The sequence below is a fragment of the Crocuta crocuta genome, unplaced genomic scaffold, assembly GCF_008692635.1.
Source record: "Crocuta crocuta isolate KB4526 unplaced genomic scaffold, BGI_CrCroc_1.0 scaffold260, whole genome shotgun sequence".
NCBI lineage: Eukaryota > Metazoa > Chordata > Mammalia > Carnivora > Hyaenidae > Crocuta > Crocuta crocuta.
Window position 1 is genome coordinate 3,886,944 of NW_027527525.1, and position 20,312 is coordinate 3,907,255.

The 20,312-nt window shown below is 50.4% G+C and overlaps 1 protein-coding gene across 5 annotated transcripts in view; it reads left to right on the plus strand.

The window, feature by feature from the left end:
- The window catches only part of MTSS1 (MTSS I-BAR domain containing 1), a 163,968-nt gene that overhangs the window by 108,480 nt on the left and 35,176 nt on the right, over positions 1 to 20,312 (plus strand). For all 5 annotated transcript variants that reach the window (XM_077764317.1, XM_077764303.1, XM_077764312.1 and 2 more), the window contains exons 4-5: positions 18,163 to 18,247; positions 20,221 to 20,310. In XM_077764317.1, coding sequence (XP_077620443.1) covers positions 18,163 to 18,247; positions 20,221 to 20,310 — 175 coding nt within the window. The remainder of the gene's footprint in view (positions 1 to 18,162; positions 18,248 to 20,220; positions 20,311 to 20,312) is intronic.

Below are 20,312 nucleotides of genomic sequence, written 5' to 3' on the forward strand. Positions count from 1 at the left end.
AAAGCGAACATTGGGTTTGCTCAGTCTCATTTTCCAACAGTTACTCATCCACTTTGAAATCCTTCTTTGCGGGCTGAACACAATCCAGTGTGAATCTGGCAGCTTGGTGCATTGCTGGGGGCATATCTGTCCCTGCCCTTGGCTTTGCTGGTGTCCGCCTCTTTGTCTCTGTCACACACGCATGTGTGCACAGAGGCACACATACACGCTCTTTAAACTGGAGGTCATTCATATGTCGTTGGTTTTCCTGTTTTCTTGCCGGGGACAAGAAGGTCCCTGATGCCAAGCCTTCTAGCTGAAAGGTCGGTCTCAGGTTTGTAATAACTGGGTAATTATCCCTTAAAATAAACTAGCATCTCCAGGGCTGTGAGTTTGCCTTCCCAGCTCTCTGGATGCAGAGTGCCTGGGCCGCTCCCTGTGGCCTGCGCTGTCATCTGGAAACGTGGCTAACAGTCCCACGGTGGGGGAGGGCCAGCTTCTTTTTCTGTAACAGGAACACGCCGACTCCCTGCCTGTCCCTCCAACCTTTGTTTTCTGCCTTCTGGTCAGGAGCCGCGCTCCGTGCTTCTGTCCTCCCCCGTTGTCACCACTAATTTGAGCTGGTACCGTGTCTTCTCTGTGGGATGCTCACCAAATCAACACGGATTCTCACAGGAGCTAATTCTTGCCTCGAGCTCGAGCCAGTCTGCTGATTCGGTGCTGTTAAGGGTTGCCGGGTTCTTCCCTGAATGAGGGCTGGGCTCCTGATTTGGGAACGTTGGTGGGAAACCTGGGGGGCTGCGTTGCTGCCTTCTGGAGAGACACCTGCTCATTGGTACTGTCTTCAAATCACATCTCCTTCTGTGAAAGTCAGCCCACTTGGGTGTTTGATTTTGCACAGAGCAGTGTATAAGGTCATGCAGGTCTTTTCGCAGTCCTGCCTTAGGATGGTAGAAATTATTTGTAAGGCACTAAATAAACTGGAGTTTTAAGAACAGATTATTTCGATTGTTCTGTTTCTCCTGTGAAATGAGCCGTTAAGCTCGCTTCAGGGTAGCGGGGCTGGGTAGCGCCGCACTGGCCCAGGGTGACTGTGGAAAGGTGCACATGGTGCCCAGAGGCCATCTGGGAAGTGGTGAGCAGAGGAGCACAGTGTACTGAGGTCGATGAGGGTTCTGGGCCATTCGGTCCTGGACGGTCCATCAGAACAGCTGGACCTGTTATGATGGGCTAGCTCTGGAAGGTTCCTCTTCAGGCTGTGCCACTCCTCACAGCAGCACCCGTGGGCAGAATGTGGGGTCTCCCTCCAGCAATGCTTGCATCAACTTCCGTGATGTAAATTCCTTAGCCGGCAGTGCCCCCATTTCAGCCCTGTCCCCTTCAACCAACTGTGGTCTACATGGGTTTGTTCCCCCGGGAGTTACCCGAGCGTCCACATGCATCCATCTCAAAGATGTTTGATGCCTGGGCCCCTGGGAGAAGCCGTCCTCGGGGATGCTCCGCGGAGGTGACTAAAGAGGCACACGTCATGGTGGGTTCTTCTCCCACGGGTCTGTGCGCTGTTATGACATGTGGACACAGGGCGTGTGGTTATGGTTTTGCCATAGGCAGCCTCCCAGGTGGTTCCCTGAATACCTGTAGGGTCCCTGGTGAGCTGTTTCTATTTACCATAACAGTAAGACAGTGGGGTCATGAAATTTCCAGGTGCCATTTAATGGCTGGAATTAGAACCTGGCCCTCTACTCAGTACCTGGGACAAGCTATTTTCTGTGGCTGTTTCTGCTTCGTTCGGCCTCATTGAGTTAATGGCAGGTGTTGCCAAAGAGGTTTGGGCATTTTACCCAAACCTTCCGCTTGCAACAGGAGAGGCTCTTCAGATGAGAATTCCCGCCCCTCCTCCAGGTACACCTGTGTTCACTCCACTCCAAGGATTGCAGGGAAAGGCTCTCCTGCCCTTTCCTCCGAGCATGGGACAGAGTAAGTTCTCTGGCCTGGGAGACACTTCCACCCGGGTCTAGGTGACTGTTTGGCAGGGCTGACAAAGAAAAATGCCAGGAACATGCTAAAACTGGGTGGCCCATAGGTTTCATTGAGCGTGTAACATTCTCTAACCCCTAGATGCTGAAGCTTCTTTAGAAAGTGGTTTTAAGAAACCTCAGGGCTTACTGTTGAGAATACCATTTGGTGGGTCCCTCGTCCTTCTTTATACCTCAGCCAAGTGATTGTTGTCATAGCAACAGCGCTGCGCCTGCTAAGGCTTTTCTAATAGCATGTAAGCTATTAGAAGCTTCTTGAGACTGTTAGTAATTATCTTCTAAAAAAGATATGTTCTGAATATGGTGAACAGTTTAATGGGCCGTGTTTCATCCTGATGGGGACTTCCAAGGGCCATATCAGTCCCCTGTCTAAAAAGGCTAATAATAAAAAGAATACTCTTCATTTTGCCCTTTGTTTTTTTTTCTCTTGTGCACCTTCTTACATGGAAGAAAAATCTATTGTTCCATAATGCCTTGCACATAGTAGGTATGCAAATAATTTTGTTTGTGCAGGCAAAACAGCCAAGCTTTGATCTAAATATTCTTTATTAGATTAACATCTAGATAGACTCTTTCTCTAAATGATCTTGAACCTCAAGCCAGGTAGGCCTGCCATTGTCACAGGGGTCAGAACTCCTGCCCCTTTTGTTTTCACACCGTGGGACAGCCAGGATCCCTGGGTGAGTCTAACTCTGATAAAGAACCGCTCATTGCTGCCTCCTGGGAGCTCAGATTTAGCCCAGCTACCCACGCGCTGGGAGTATCTGCTCTTCAGGATGGGTTATTGTCCAATTAAAAGAAAAATGATTTCTGTTTTGGTTTTCTTTATCTGCAAATATCTACAGAGCCTTTATTCTGGGCCATGCAGCTTGCCCGACTCTGGGAATTCAGAGATGGCTGGGATGTTGTTGCTGTCCATGAGGAGTGGAGGGCCCAGACACAAGTAGTAAGCCCAGGGCAGCATTATAGGTGGGGTGATGCATAACGGTCTAGGAAAGAGGGAGGTGAGCTAGCAACATCCGGTCCCCTTAGTTTCTCTTTTCTCTCCCTTCCTCCATTCTCCCGTCCTTAACTGCACGCGCCAGAGGCCTCTGAGGTGCTGATCCTCCATAAGGTGGAGGGGAAAGCTTACTCCATGCTTTTTTTTCTTCATGTTTGTTTATTTTTGAGAGAAAGAGAGAGAGAAATGTGAGTGGAGGAGGGGCAGAGAGAGGGGGGGACCGAGGATCCAAAGCGGGCTCTGTGCTGACAGCAGTGAGCCCGACGCAGAGCTTGATCTCTTGAACTGTGAGGCCATGACCTGAGCTGAAGTCGGACACTCAACCGACTGAGCCACCCAGGCACCCCCTTCCATGCCCACGTTTTTTATACTGAGTCACTCTGAAGGCTACTTAATGTCCTAGGCATGGGGGGACATGGAGGCCCACAGGATCCAAGAACCACTTTGTGACCTTAGCTTATGTCCAGCCATTCTGTCCTCACGTGTTGTCTGATGCTCTGAGCTTTCTCTTTCCCTTGGGACCCAGATTTGGAGTTTTACCTGTTGGCAGGGGACCTCTGGCAAGGGGTGACAAAGCTTCACCAGCAGGGGTCTGTCCCAACAGCAGGCCCCAGTGTCTCATGGGGGTACAGCACAATGAACGGTGTCCTTCCCTGTGTCCCTCCTCCCGAGTCCAGGACATCTGGCCCACCTAGATCTTGCCCGGCAGGGTCCCTGTGGCGGTGGAATTCTCAGGGAGTTTGGGAAAGGTGTATTGGCTGATGAATGACCCCAGCCTCTTCGAACAAAAGTGTAGTTGCTGGGCTGGTGGCAAGTTGGCATCAGCTGGGAGCAGTTAGAAATGCAGAGTCTCAGGTCCACACCAGACCTTCTGAGTCACAATCTGCATGTTAGCAAAATCCCCTAGTGATCACATTCAAGTTTCAGTAATTACTGCTCTAGTTCCTGTGAGACCTCAGGGCCAGAGTAGCAAATACAAGGCATGCATCTGTCCACTGTTCCTGTGTTCATGGCAGACCTTGCCAGCTGATCTAGGCACCCGCTTTTTCATCAAGTCCAGATCCAGCCTCAGAATCCTTCTTAACACAATGTTCCAGGCATCATTGACAGGCAATCAGACTTACCCCAGAAGATAAACCCATTTGCTTCCCCTCCCCGCCTGTGTGAAGAACTCATCTTACAAAACAAGGAAACAACTTTTCGCCTAGACCTCAAGGGCTGAGAATTATGTCCTTAATCATTCCCCAGGGAAGACGAAAGGAACACTACAGCCCACTGAAGGCACAGCTGTCGGCAACCGGAACATACACAGCGCAGTGGCAATAAACCAGACCCAGCTGGTCCTCTGGAGTCAGGCAATGAACTTGACAGAGCAGGGAAAGCCCCTGTGTTACCCGGGCTCCTGCCATTCCCCTCAGCACAGGACCAGTCCCATGCTGTCTAGCAACTTCCTGTTGGGTCTGTTTGATGACTGGGCAACAGTTAAGTTTCAACCACTCACCGATGGTTATTGTCCTTAGGAAGTATTTGTGCTCTGTTAGAAGAACCGGGGAAGAGAAGGACACAGGAGAATAGAGCAGGAAGAACAAGAGCAGCTCTGATCATCGAGTAGAAAGTTCACATCCCATCCCGTGCCCAGCTCTTGGGGACACATTAGGTCAGTGTGGTCAACCTCAGTGGGTCATTAGGATGCTAGAGTTGCGTCCTGCTTTCATGGAAGTTGGGCCGGAGCAGTAAGGAGACTTAGAAACAACTGAGAATAGTTTTGGGTTTCATTACCACTGTTGACCTTGAGACTCAGCTGGGGAGCTAAACCCTAAAACCGGTTTATGGCCTCGCGTTGAGGAGGACAGGAGAGTGGGCTGGGAGCCCGTAGGGTCCTGAGGATGCGTGGGTTGCATCATGGTGCTGCTTTCCGGCCTGCCTGAGCCCTATACCTGCTTTCTCTGGTTGTAAGAGCCAGCCTGCTGTTCGCTGTTCCATGGTTAGTGTTCTGGTTTCTCTTAGATCAGAAAGCATCCAAACATTGATCCAGAAACCGTTTGGGAAGGTGCAGCTTGAGATAGAAATGGAGGGGGGCAACCGGGTGGCTCAGTCAGTTGAGCGGCTGACTTTAGCTCAGGCCATGATCTCATGGCTCATGAATTCGAGCCCCACATCAGGCTCTGTGCTGACAGCTGAGAACTTGGAGCCTGCTTCAGCAGAACCTGGAGCCTGCTTCAGATTCTGTGTCTCTCTCCACTCTCAAACATAAATTATGTTTGTTATGTCCCTCAAACATAAACAAACATTAAAAAAGAAAAGAAGTTCCTGGTCGCAGTGGTAGGAGTGGTGTGCAGCCTGCAGCGGAGCCGGGAGGGGTGCTGGGAGAGTTTGGAAGAGCCAGTGTTAGAGGCCTGGAACTCAGAGCTTGGCACACCTGCCACTTCCCACATAGTCAGGTTTGCTGAGCACCTGCTCTGTCCAGGGATACGCACACGCCCCATCGTGTGCTGTTTTATGAGGTGCCGTGTCGCTAGAAAACAAGGAGACCTCAAATTGGGCTGAGTAAGGATAGTGTCCCCGTGAAACTGTACTACAGGGGTCCCTCCTGGCGTGGGCAGAGCTGAGGGTGATTTCGGGGACAGATGCTGCCAGTGAATAGGGAAGGGTCCAGGGTCCTCTGCATGAATAAATAGCACTCTGACCAAAGGAAGCTAGTAGGAGGTGACATTCTGGGACCATCCATGTCCACCCTGAAGCCAGGGCCTTGCGTGCAGACCAGCCAGCCTGTACGTAGTCCAGCAAGGAAGTGGTGACGTTGGTTAAAGTCTGCCTGACCAAACAGATATTTGAGTGGAGTTAAATGGGGGGTGGGGGTGGTGAACACCTAATTTCTCATCCATCAAATACTTTGAGATATATTTGTAATAGTGAGGTGTCCTGAAGAATGTTTAAAAGTTCTTTAAACTCAGCCCTGCATGCAAAGCCTGAATTCTGTTGCAGGACCTTGGGCAAATTACTTAACTTCTCTGAGCTTCCTCGTCCTTATCTATAAAACGAGAATAAGAATACCTACCTTATAGTGATACCTATGAGGAATAGAATGAGGTTTTTAAAATGGAATACAATGTGCTTGCAATACAATGTGCCTGTTAGATCATAAGCAGTCAGTAAATGGTAGCTATTCCTAATAATTTGGGAAGTAGAAAGATTGCTTCCTGAGAGCTGATAAAGTTGACACATTCTGGCAGAGTTCAGGGATGTACAGAAGTCCCTTAAAGGAATAGAATTGTTCTTAGGGCAACAACAGATTAGGGTAACTGATTCTGGATAGGAGAGGTGTGTTTGTTTTTGTTTTTAAATTTTATTTATTTATTTTGAGAGAAAGAGCTCGAGTGCATGAGTCAGGGAGGGGCAGAGAGAGAGAAGGAGAGAGAGAATCCCAAGCAAGCTCCACCCCATCAGTACAGAGCCCTATGTGGGGCCCAAACTCACAAATCTTGAGATCACCACCGGAGTCGAAACCAAGAGTCGAGCCCTTAACCAACTGAGCCACCAAGGCGCCCCTGAATTAGCAGAGGTTTTAAGCACAAATTATTAGTCCCAAGAAGGGTCTGTCTGGTCACCAGCAGAAGCAGAACCAGGAGACAGCTCGAGAGGCAGTGTCCAGGGCTCACTCTCTGGGGTGTCACCCCTTTCGAGGAGATGGATGCATCAGGCTCTCTGTGATTCCTAAAAGCCCTGTCCTGTGTGGGTATTGTTCATCAGGCCCCCTTCTAAATTATCTGGCCTTCCTGGAAGGCCGCCTGAGAGGTGATGCCCAGATCTGTGGCTGCAAGCATCTTATCTGCCCGACAGTTCGATTTCGCCAGCTAAGAAAGCACAGCAGTCCACGTCTGCTGCGCTGGCCCGAGCTGGCATCCTCGAGTCGTGCACCTGGCCCCAGGTGAGCACCTCCGTGTGCCCGGGGGTCAGAGGCAGGCACTGGTCGTGGGCGTTACCGATGGCGGATGGCAGGGGGCGGGCGGCGTTTCCCGGGTGATGCCCCCACGGCATTTCTCAGCCTGGTGCCATTCCGTCTGAAATGACGGTCGATGCCTTTGCCGCTGCTCCGTCTTCCCCGGAGTGTGAGCGGGTCCGTGTGTTTGTGTTTCCGTATTACCACTCTCGCTTTGCTTTTAAAACAGCAACAAAGAAAGAGGAATATTGGCCTCCGTGGCTGCCAGTGCCGTGCGTGCCAGAATCTCGTGCTTGCTGAAGCCGCCAGATGGTGGTAGGGCTGTGTGTGGTTTTGTTTCCTCTGCTTTTTGAAAAGTCGTGAAGTGGGGGAGGCTGGGGAGTGTGAGCTTGGCTGCAAGAGTGTCAGCTGATAACAGTTTGCAGTGTCTTCCACCCCACACGTGGGCACACGGATGTCTTCCCCAAATGTGTTGCTGACCCTCTCCGGCATTTGCTCAGCGCCCGGTATTAGCTGTCCCGTCAGCACCAGCTGGATCGTCCATTGCCTCTCAGCCACGTACAGTAGCTGAACAATCCAGTTTTTCAAACAGGAAACTCCCTGTGTTTGTCTCTTCCGTGAAGATGCAAGCGGGTTGTTAGGATTGCCATTGTAGCAAAAGGGAAGTTATGCTTCCTTTGCAGGGGAGCTTTCAGGGTTTATTTTTGACAAATCTTTTACGTTTTTCAGTTTTGTCCCAAGGGACCCCATGAGGACAAAGGGACAGATCCTTCCACTGCTTAAAATACGACTCACGTTTCTCTGTTAGCTGCCTTGAAATCACATCGTGTACTTGTTGCAAGAACATTTGGGTGATCTAAGTAGCTAAGTAGCTCATACCCGAGTGCTGGGTATTCTTGAAGCCACCGTCAGGGCTAACGTAACGCAAGATATGTGGGTGCTGTTCGGTGATTGACGTCTGAAACGGCCTCGCTGAGTGGAGCGAGCTTCCGTGGCCCATGTGCATAAATGGTAAACGGTCTGTATGGTCACTGCAATATGAGGACCTGGTTGTTTTTCTCTCCCCTTCCCCCTCCCGTCCCCTCCCTGTAGTTAAACAAATGTAGGGCATCAGATGATGCCACCTTGTCCCTGTTGTCCATTTCTCTGTGTCCAAGGATAAAAATAAGATGCTGAGAAGCCAAAAGAAACACAGTTAATTTGTTCTTAATATCCTGAGTGGCCTTCTTTGACCTTTAATGAAAGTGATGGGGCCCCCTGACAGGAACCAGCCACCTCACAAATGCTGGGGGATGGACACGGGTGTGTTTCCCAAACAAGAGAAAGGGCAGCCAGTGTGGGGCTCGGGAGAGGGCATCAGGAGTGTCTCTGCTAATTAAAGGCAAGAGTGTGATGCCAGGCGGTAAGGAACTGCTGGTGTATTGCTTTGTGAGTTTACTAAGGTAGCTTCCAGCCCAAAGGTCACCCTGAAAATTCCCTGCCTCCAGCTGTAGATGAAGTGAGGGCCAGGCTGTCTCCCTGTTCATAGCACAGTGATGGGGCCACGGTAACGTTTCCTTGGTATTCGTTGAGTGTAGGAATGCTGCCCGTCTCTTCTCCAGCATCCTGGTTGCCAGAGGATGCTTTTCCCCAAAGGAGGAAGGAGGGTCCTCTGGTCCAGCTTGGAGGTCAGTTTTGAGAGCCTCTGGCAGGTAAGCCCCCCTCCACCTGAGGTCCAGTTGGTCCCCTGCCTGGAGTGCCCAAGTGCTCCCTACAGACCCATCTTTTCGTCCATCTGGCTGTGGTGGTCTTTGGTTGTGGCCCCTAGGGCTGGATGTTTGGATAACGCGTGGTCTTTGTTAGGGCGTCATGGGTGAGCTTTTCAAGGCATAAGGATTGAGCTCCCCTCTTATTCGAATTCAGGCTCATGCTCAGGTGCCATTTTGAGACACTTCTACTTTCCCTTCTGGAGTCCAGGTACCGTCACTTAGAGTTGTAAGAGCCCTGAAACCCGCCTGCAAGATCACAGAAGCGGGGATCCAGCTTCTGCGGCAGGTATGGCACCGGCGTGCGTGTGGAGCCGTGGGGGGCTGGCAAGTGCCGGCCTCCAGGCGTCCCCCAGGGTGACAGATGATGTCCCTGGCCATGCCCTGATGCATCTGGCCGTGGTGGCAGCTGACGCACGCCCAGGCAGCTCCTGTGATGCAATGCCTGGGCAGTCTTCCAGCCGGCCGTCAAGGTGAAAGACACCTGACATTTCAAGACTTCTGGGCTCATGAGGAGCAGGAGCTTCATAGAAAGGACAGACACACTCTTTCCTCATATGTGGAACCCGTGATACCACAGCCTGCCACGAGCCATTGTGGACAGAACCCCTGAGTGGCCGATGGTGGTACCAGGCAGCGGATTCCATAGGACCTTTCCTTTCCATCCTTTGCTGGAACGAGGCTAGTGACATGACCAGCTGGGTCTTTGCAACATAAAAATAAACAATGGAGATGTAAGGCTAGAGATGCCTTCAAGAGCTGGCTAGTCAAGGACAGCCGCCTGCTTTGAAGGCCTGGGACACTGAGAGGTTGAGGCTCACTGCAGTGGGCTGACCATGAACCTCTTGATGCTACAGCTTTTGAGTTCCATCAAATGACCACTTTGTTGATGTGAGCCTAAGCACAACCTCTGCCTTTCCAAGGCAGACCCTCTAGACTGCTTCCCAGCCTTTGGTCTCCTGAAATGTTTGGGAAGGAGTAATCAGGGCCCTCACAGAAACTGCCCTTTGTACTGTTAACTTGCCTTCCACGTTCTCATTAGCCAGCTTCTTGGAGAAGGGCGATATTCCACGCGGAAGAAGTAAGGGCTGTTCTATGATGGCTGGTGCATTGGGGTGGACAGTGACTCCAGCCAGGCCAGAGTTCCTCTGGCATGTGCCCTCCTGTAGGACTTGGCTGATTATTGCCACACCAAAGCCCTACCTAACTGGCCCATTGATGCGTCCAGTATTCCTGCATTTAGTAAGCTCACGGCCAGTAGGCTTCTCTCTGTATATCTACACATTACAGACCATCATGAAGTTACTTAATTATAAGGTCTGTAAATCTTTGGAATGTGGGTGTAAAAATCAAGATTGGTTGTTTCTGCACAGTAAATGGAATGCTTAAAAGATAGGCTAGAGGCAAGTTGCTTTTAGAAAAAAAAATAAAAATGTCACCATCAGTTGACATGGATGAGGCAATTGTGGAAGATCAGGGATGAGATTATAAAAAACCTGGGATACTCAGACTGTTTCACAAGAAGCCCAAATTCTGAATTTTAGGTGATGCCCTTTGGGTGTCATGTACACAGCAGAGATGGCCTGAAACACAAGTCAGGCTCGCTGCATGTCAGAATACAGTCATCCACATGTGAGTCTAAGAACGTTAGACCCTTCCCAAGGTCACACAGCTAGTGAGTTGTGGGGGTGTGTGCTGGGCTTTGAATCCACATTGTTTGACTTCAAAGCTGAGCTCTTAACCCTTTGGCTCCGCTGCTTTCCTTCTTGATCTCCATATTAATCCGGGAGATGGCAGGGAGCTGGCGCCACAACGCCAGATTGGCCACGGTGAGAGTGGGGCTCTGGGCGCCCCAGGGCCTGCGGGCTGCTTGGGGGCCGCATGTCACTCAGGTATGTGGCACAGGGTGGGTGGAATACAGCTGAGAAGGGGCCCCCTGAAGCTCTTCTGAGGCCAGTGGGGGAGGGGATGGGGTCACATACCACAACAGGTAGGATTTGGTGTGGATAAAACAGATACATTTTGGAAAAAGAGTCCTGATAAAAATGTGTCACGGGGTGACCTCCAGTCTGAAGTTGATGTGTTCGGTGCGTTTGGTGGCTATGTGCCTGGGAACCACACACAGCCACTGTCTTAGATCTTTTAAACTTTAACCAGGTGGGCGCAGGAAGCAATTTCATGCATCCGTGTGCAAGGGCATCCGTGGCGCCTGTTTGGTGTCCACTGTCACCCATCTTCAGAGATGCTTTGGGGTTGTCAGTGCCTCGCTGGGCTGCGTCCAGATAGAAGTCACGAGCAGCTGTGCGGTCTGAGGTCACTTACTTCACCACCCTGTCCCTCCAAGCTCTTGTGAGTCCCACAAAGGAGCCCTTCCTAACTTCACCCACCTGGATCGTCTGTGCCTGGGGTGTTGCCTCACGTGGACTTTTCCGCCTCCCTTTCATAGCTGTTTGTACGATTGAATGTGAGCCAGCTCTGGTGGAATTAATGTGTCCCTAAGGCTGCAGGGGAGGGAGTTAGTGCCTGTTGACTTTGTGGGGAATGTCAGCCATGTGTTTTGAAATTAATGTTTCTTTAATGGTGAGTGGAGTATTTCCTTGGTCATGTGAACCGGAGGCGCCTATTGGCCTCTGTGCTTAGGAAGCTGGGGGTGGGCAGTGAGCTTAGCCCCCTCTCCTTGCTGCTGCTGCTACGGCTCAGTATGTCAGCTGTGGCTTCTCGAGGCCCAGCACCAAGGTCAGCGAGCCCTCCTAAGGGGAAAAGGTCACGAGTCCCCTTGGCTGGTGGTTCTCGACAGGGGTGATTTTGCCCACCTCCTCCCCACCCCCCCAGCAAATGTCTAGTGACACTTCCGGTCATCACAACTTGGGGTGTGTTTCACCCTGCAGTGCTCGGGGCAGCCCCGTGCAACAGAGGAGGATCCGGTCCAAGATGTCAGCCGTGCTGAGGTCGGCAAAGCCTGCAGTAGGTGAGGGACCCCTCCTGCTGAGCTCTCTCCTGAAGACACTTTAGAGAGAGCCCTCCTGTCCAGTGCTCCTTTCTGACTGCTAATTAGGCTTCCGACAACATGAGCCCTCAGAGGGCCTCCGGGAGCTTCGACCCAAGCACTCCTTAAATCTTGCTCCCACTCTCCCCGCCTTCTGTCGCAGAAGCTGGGCCTGACAGACTGGCTTTTCAGTCCTCACTGGCCACCTGCACGCTGTAGGCCCCTCCATGGCCTGTGCATCAGTCCCCCGCTGTGTGGGGGGGACGGAAGCCTCCCTGCAAAGCCACTGTGGCGTGTTGCATTCCGAAGGGTGTAGCCCTGTAGGGTGGGGTGGGGGCAATGATAGCCACTCTCACTTTCCCGTATCATCCCCCAAAATGGCAGTAAACAGTTTGTATTCTGTTACTTTAATGTGGCTCTTTGTCCCCAGTTGGGAATGTCTCCAGCTTATCATAGTGGGAAGGGGCCGTTCAGTATCAGTAAAAGTGAGGCTTGGGCCTTCACTCTGCCACTTCCCAGGCCTGTGGCCCTCAGCAAGTTAGTGAACCCTCCTGAGCTCCAGTTTTCCATTTATAAAATGGGGATGAGAATACCAGCCCCACAGGGTTGCTGCAAAGATTGCATTCCCTGCACCATTTCGTAGCTCTCCCTGCCAGACGGTCTGCTGGCCCTTTTGTGAGCAGACCCTTTTCATCATCTTCAGAATCACTTTAATTCTTGCTGCATGGTAGATCCTCGTTTTGGGTGCATTGAGTCTTCCAGAAAGACAGGTTGAAGTCCTGACTCCCCAGTACCTGTGAATGTGATCTTATTTGGACAAAAGGTCTTTGCGGGCGTAATGAAGGTCAGGTGTGGGCCCTAATCCAGTACGGCTGGTGTCTTTGGAAGAAGAGAGAAATTTGGACACAGACACGGGCGGAGAAGGGAATGCCTTCACAGGTGCCTCGTGTGAAGATGGACACACGGGGGAGACCGCCACTCGAAACTGAAGACAGAGTCAGGAGTGAAGCCTTGACAAGCCAGGAATCGCCTAGAACCACCAAAAGCTGAGAAGACTCAGGAAGGATTCTCCCCTGCAGGGTCCCGCGGGAGCATGGTCCGGTCACACTCCCGGCCTCTAGACGCATGAGGACAGTACACTATGGCTGTTTTAAGCCCGCAGTTTGGGGTGCTTTGCTACAGCAGCCCTAGGAAACGGGTGCACCAGTCTGTTAACATTATGGAATTTTTAAGTGTCTTCAGGTGCAAAGCATAGTATTCTGCTCCGACATCCATACTTTGATAGTCTAGTCTCTGGACCCTATGTTTTTTCATCCACCATTGGTCTCCTTTGCAATTCATCCAGTTTAGATCACTGACTGATTTCGTGCTACTCTATTATGAAAGCCCTTTGCTTGTTGCAGGAGAAAGCTCTTACGTGTACCACATTGAAAAGAATTAAGATTTTTGCCATAAAGTATATCTACATCCCTCACAGCCACTGGGGGCAGTTATTTCTTTCAGCAGCAGGTGGCTTCCTGGTGCTACGGGAAGTACGGGAGGCCCTTGCTCCCTGCCCTCTTCGCCTTTCAGCTGGCAAGAAACAAAACCAAACCAAAGTGGCTTTAAAAATGAGATGTGCGGGGTGCCTGGGTGGCTCAGTCGGTTAAATGTCTGGCTTCGGCTTAAGTCCTGATCTCAGTTTTTGAGTTCGAGCCCCACATTGGGCTCTCTGCTGTTAGCTTAAAGCCTGCTTCGGATCCTCTGTCCCCCACTTTCTCTGTTCCTCCCTCGCTCACACACTCTCTCTCAAAAATAAAAAAGAGACTCTTACAAAACAGGGGCTCTGTGACCAGAGGAAGGCCAGGCTCTGTGTGTTAGTTTGGTGGCTCAGGGAGGCCACTGGGGACTCAGGCCTCTCTGTCTTCAGTTTCAGAGGACAGGTCTCATCCTAAGGCAGGTGTCCCATGGCCGTGATGACCACTGACTTGGGTAACTGGGCAGCCTGCTCTCTGTTCACATCCTGTGGTGTCTCTTTGTTGTGTTGACATTCAGATCAGGGTCTTTCCGTTGCAGGCTTCTACAACAACCTCTCCTCCCTGTCCCATCCCTAGAGCAGCCACTGCCAAGGGCGGTGGAATTAGATCATTGGCCCAGACTTAACCATCTGATGATTAATGGGCTCTGGCGAGACACTTGTTGCCCTTCTGCACTCTCCAAATGAGCAACTCTTACGCAGTGTTGGTACGCAGAATAATGCCTCCCCAGAGATGTCTACATCTCCGTCCCCGGAGCCTGTGACTATGTTACCACAGTGCCAAGCAAAAGGACTTTGCAGATGTGATTCAGTCAAGGATCTTGAGATGGGGACATTATCCTGGGATTCTCCAGCCGGGCCTGTGTAACCACAAGGGTTCTTACAGGAAGCAGGTAGAGGACCGGTGTCAGAGAAGATGTGAGAACAGTGCAGAGGTCAGAGAAGACAAAAGATGCTAAGTTGCTGGCTTTGAAGATACTAGAAGAGGCCACAAGCCAAGGGATGCAGCTGGCGCCCAGAACCTGGAAAAGGCAAGGAACAGATTCTCCCCTGGAGCCTCCAGAAGGAACACAACCCTGCCGACACCTTGATCTTCGCGCAGTGAAACAGATTTTGGACTTCTGACTTCCAGAGCTATAAGATTATAAGTGTGTGCTGCTTTAAGCCAGTAAGTTTGCCGTAATTTATGACAAGAACAATAGGAAACGAATATACTGCTCTCTTTAGACTGACCCTGCGTCAGTGTAGACCTGTTCTAAGAGAAGACTCTCATACTCATGTTGGATATACTGTACTGCACACCTAGAAGACACACCGAGATTTAGGGATTAAAGGAAGGACAAACCCAGTCCGTGGTCCTGCCTCCAGGTAGAGCCGGCCTGGTGATTTGCTCCCAGAACGGTAAATGTTGGTTCCTTCATTGGGCACCAGTGCTGGGTGCAGGCAATACAGAAACAAGTAGGAGCTTGTCCTCACTCGCCGGCTCCCAAGTGCCTCAACCCAGCCGTTTGATTCCATAAATATTCTCACTGTCAAGTCGGAGCTCTTCCAGATGTCTGCTCTGTCTTTGTAGCTAAAGCCGGTTTCCTCTGAAAGCTTTTCCGAAGTTGCTGCTTTTATTTTTAAGTTTTAGCAAGGGTCGGGAAGAGCATGCGATGTTAAGCACCTCCACAAATAGAGCTATTTTTAGGGGGCCCCATGTTGCTTAGATCAGCAGTCCTTCCGGCGGCTGGGGCCCGGGGTCCATGGAGGATGTCGTCTGCTCTGTGCCAATTGGACAGAGACAACTGCTGTTTGGAAGTTTTCTTTGCGGTTCTTATTTCCTCCCCTCTCAGGGTTTCCTGTGCCACGGGCCCGGTGGCAGGCACAGACAGCATGTTTAGAAACTGCTTGTTATCGCACCATGGGTCAGCTGTTTCTGGGAAGTGTCGGGCTTTCCTGGAGATGACACGTGACCGGTGGCCATCTATGGAAAATGTCTGGGAAGGTGAAAGAAAGAATGGAGCAGAGAAATGGGGTGAGGGGACCAGCCTTGAGGTGATCATTTCCAACCCTGGGAATCTTGAAGAAACTGAGGCCTGGGTTGTCAGTGAGGCAGCTGCCTACCACTTAGCTCTCAGTATCAGCCTAGCAAGGATGGGCGCTCAGTCCTCTGGGGCCAATTTGACATTTCTAGGGTCCAGGATCAGAATTTGAGAGCAGGGCTTTAAGGGCCTAACACCCATAATAGCATGTTGCTAAGTAAATTCAGCGGGATTTATTCTAGGCCCTCGGCCCTCACTGCCTACCTTCTTTGGTCTGTAGTGAGTGCTATTTGCCGAGTTGTTAAATGCATAGGTTCTGGAGGGTCAGCCTGGGTTGGGAGCCCACCTACTGACAGTGTGACCCTGGACAAATTCAGTGCCTGATGGGAATGGGGATAATTGTACTAGCACAACCAGGATTTTGGAGGATTGAATGAGTTCACGTATGCACAGCACTTATCCCAGGGCCTGGCACAGCCTAAGCTCTATACAGATGCCTCCCCTTCCCACGACCTGAAACACCACTGTCCTGCGCTTTAGAGAACTATATGCTGTAACAGGCGTCTGGGCTCCATGCTTTATTTACCCTGCTGCCTACAGTGGGATTTTGCTTCCAGTTTTGACTATCGTCAACATTTCGATGGCTGTCCTCATAGGTGGGGATTTGCTCTCGTCCTTCATTGTTTTCTCTGGTTAAATTTCTAGAAGTAGAATTGCCGGGTCAAACAGGAGACTTGTTCTTAAGGGTTTTCTGGATAGACACTGCCAAATTCTCCTCTAGAAAGGTACTTGTTTACACTCCTTCCAGCAGTGAATGAGTGTGCCAGTTTCCTTGCATGGCCAGGTTATTAACTCTGAATCAATGAAGGCCCAGGAAAAATAGGAGATATCTCCCTGGGGATAAAGTGTTTCTCGTCCTTGCTTATAAGCAATAAAAGCTTAGGAGAACCTGAAGAGAGCAGAGGAGGCAAGTAGCGCGTGTGCGAACAGCGCCCTCTACTGGTTTTCCCGGGTGGTGCATGGCGAGCTGCGGTGGCTGGGGTTGCCCAGGTGGTTTCTAATTCCGGAGAGTGGCTGCAGGTGCCAGCGGCTAAAGGGCTAACATTTTACCAAGACTTTCGGCCATTTAAAAAGTCAGCCTCGGTGACCTTTAGCTCTTGCTCTGGGTCTCTTACAGCAGTGCTTCTTCTCCACTGGGGTTTTGCTCCCCAGGGAACACTTTGTACTGTCTGGAGACATGTCTAGATGTCACAAAATCAGGGGCTGCTACTGATTTGTGAAAGGTCAAGGCCAGGGATGCTGCTAAACATCCTACAATGCACAGGACACTCCCCTCCCAACAAAGAATCATCTGGCCCACATGTCAGTAGTGTTTAGGCTGAGAAACCCTGTGGGTTTTTTTTTTTTAACTTATTTATTTTGAGAGAGAGAGAGAATGAATATGAATCCCAAGCAGGCTCCGCACCATCAGCACAGAGCCTGATGTGAGACTTGAACTGACGAACCCATAAGATCATGACCCGAGCCAAAGTTGGACACTTAACCAACTGAACTACCCTGATGCCTCTAAGAAACCCTTTTTAGAGGAGTTGGAGAATTGTTCTAGAAGACTCTCTTTTCAGACTAAAATAGGATATAGAAATACTCATATTTAATACTTCTTACTATCATCACTGATTTATTTGGTTCTGGAACCCTGCTAGTTTTGCAGAATAAAATGGAAAATAAGAGGAACTGAAATAGCACATTGACATTTCTAGAAGAGAAGGCAGAGGGGAAATACCATAATCACATCACCAGCACTAATAAGGGAGGGAATGTTTTTCCTGTTAACTTGGCTTCGTTAAACCTTCCACAAATGCCTGCAGCTTTCCCTTGAAGGCCTTGTCTGTGAAAAATAGTGCTTTATTTGACATTTTCGCCCCTGATTTCATGAGCTCCAGTGTTTTCATAACATTTATAATTGAGCTTTGCAGTGCTTGATGCAGAGTTACCATCTGTAGTCGCAGTGTGCTCCCCCACGCCCAAGTAAGTGCTGATTCAGGCATTGTTTCTAGAAGGGGGAAGGAAGGGAACTTCACAAATAATCTTAAAGAGGGTGTGTCTGAAGGGAGCGGTGTGACAAGAATTTCGGGAAAATCAGACTGAATTACAGCTTACGTTGACATTTGTTCTGTGTGGGGCCCTCTTTCACCAGTGCTACCCAACCCCCTCAGAAAATGCTCCCTTGTTTCATTTTGCTTTGGCCTTGCTAGTCTCTGAATTACTTGTCTTCTAGAATATGTATCTTGAAACAATTAGCTGGAGTGGCCTCATTAGCTGTTCTAAGTAACGCGAAGGGGATTCTTTTGCCAGAAGTGGAAAACAGAACAAAACAACAGCTTTTCCTTGAATGTCAGATACCGTTTCGATCATTTTCCTTGGGAAGTATTTTTCAGATTGTAGGTCATGATCCGGTAGCGGGTTGTAAAATCAATTTCTGGGTCACAGTCAGCATTTAAAGAAAATCAGATAGAATAGAAAGTATTGGTATTGTATACAGTAAAGGTAACTTTTGTTTTAGTGATTATAGAAAAATGTGTCACCCTGTGCATGTGTGTGTTTGTGCGCGTGCGCGCACACATATGTATGGTGAGAGGCAGTGGCTTAAGTTTTACCACATAGTGAAATCTGTTTTCTTTTCAAATTATTTCATTCTCTTTTCAAGATTACATGGATTCTGGGGCTCCTGGGTGACCTAGTCGATTAAGCGTCCGACTCTGTTTCAGCTCAGCTCATGATCTCATGATTCATGGGATCGAGCCCCTCTTTCTTCTCTCTCTCTACCCCACTCATACTGTTTTTCTCAAAATAAGTAAACTTAAGAAAATTTTTTAAAGATTTCAGTGATCCTGATGTGGCTCCTGTCCTCAACTCTGTGTGTGTTTCCATTTCAGGTGGCACCAGGGAGATTGGTTCTGCCCTGACAAGGATGTGCATGAGGCACAGGAGCATAGAAGCCAAGCTGAGGCAGTTTTCCAGGTGAGGAGCGTCCGTCTGTCGCCAGGATCGCACGGGCCCTTGCTGGTTTCAGGTTGAGGAGACGGTGACTCACCCACCAGAAGCAGCAGCCATTTCCCCATAGCATTGAAATCCCCACAGCCCAGCGCTCTGCTCGCCCATCGGGCAAGTATTGGTTGGTCGCTTGCTGCACGCCGTGTACTGGCCTGGGTGCTGGGACGCGGCAGACAACCAGCCGGCCTGGGCCCCTGCCCCCGTGGCTCCCGCACTCCACCTTGGGGGTCTTCTCTGTGCTCCCACGTGTCTCTCCTCGCCCTCCACCTGGGGGAGAGCCGTGCAGGTGCCCCCATGGGAGCCCCTGGCGCTGGAGCCACGCAGGAATCCCGTCTGCCATCAAATGGGGATATGGCCTCTACAGTGCTCTTGTGAAAATTAATGAGGTGTCCACACATTTCCAGCAGAAAGTGCCTGGGTGGCAGGTGATGACATCTGCCTGCCTTCCATCCTGCTGGCTCCCAGGTGGTGCTCCCCGGACCACACAGCACCTCCTCTCACACTGCAGGCCTGTGGCCTGCACATTTGAGTGATGAAAAGATATCAATTCAATGGGCATGATTTTTTGAGCACCTACTGTATGCCAGGCACTATCTTAGGGAGTGTGGGATATAGCACTGAATAGGATCGTATCCTATTCTCATGGGACTTACACTCTGGGCACTACATACAGGTGACACAACATCAGGGGCTGCTGAATGCCACCAGGGGGAGGTACATGGAGAGGAGATGGGTGGTGGCCATTCAGTCAACCCTGGGTGGTTAGGGAGCGAGTGGATTCTGGAAAGAGACCTGAACAGACACCTGGAACAAATAAGGGAGTGAGCTGTGTTGATGGCTGGGGGGAGTGTGGGGGAGGGGGGAGGCCACATAGACCCTAATGAAGAAAGGAGGGAACTGTACCCAAGAACGTGAAGGTTTTCAGGAGGCCCCATGATCGAAAGGCAGTCTGAGAACACCTTCTTAGTACTGCTCGTCAGTGCAATTCAGGCAATTTATGGGCACTCTCTAATTTTCTTATAGTATCTCTGCAATGTCAGAATGTGTCCATTTTCCTTCCATTACACACACAAAAGCCCTGGGGGTCCATGCCTTGCGTGGTCCTCCTCTGGGGGAGCGAGCCGCCTTTAAACGTGCTCATGTGTGGTCTGTTTGGGACCCTGCACAAAATGAAGGGAGTCCCTGGGGATACCTTTACTCTTCTGATCCAGGAGCTCATCATCCAGCTTTTCTTTCTTCAGATGGTCCACAGTCTACATTCATGACGTATAATCCTGAATGCACATCACATCAGACTCTATATATACATACCTATCTATCTATCTATAGAGAGAGTATTTATTTTGAGAGAGAGAGAGCACGTGCACATGCGGGCAGGGTGGGGACAGAGAGAGAGAGAGAGAGCAGACTCCACGCTGTCAGCATAGAGCCAGATGTGGGGCTCAAACCCACGAACCGTGAGATCATGACCTGAGCCAAAATCAAGAGTCAGATGCTTAACTGAGCCATCCAGGCGCCCCTGGCTTTTTAAAAACCAGTTAACAATGGGGTCCTGCCCTCTACGTTTCTGTCAGGCATTAGGTATGGGGTGCAGCCCTTTAAAGCTCCGCAGGGGTCTCTGCTGTGCAGCCGGGGGCGGGGGGGGGGGGGGGCCCCGCCTGTCGCAGCCCTGCTTGCTAATACAGGAGTCAGAAGATAAGCAGGGGAAATGAGAAGAGATGTCGCCTGACCCAGTCCTGCTTCTGGCTTCCTAACAGTCGCTGGGGAGTGTTCTGAGAATAAGGTTGTTACGAAATGGGGGGATTTGGCTGTGAACTTGGGCTTAGTGTGCTGCCCTGTCTGGCATCAAGGCATCCTTGATTTAGGTAGCTTTGACAGCCAAGGGTGAATCTTGACAGTGGAATGTATCTATTTAATTTCTCCTTTCTTTTTGGTGAAAGCGCCTTAATCGATTGTCTGATAAACCCACTTCAAGAACAGATGGAAGAATGGAAGAAAGTGGCCAACCAGCTGGATAAAGACCACGCGAAAG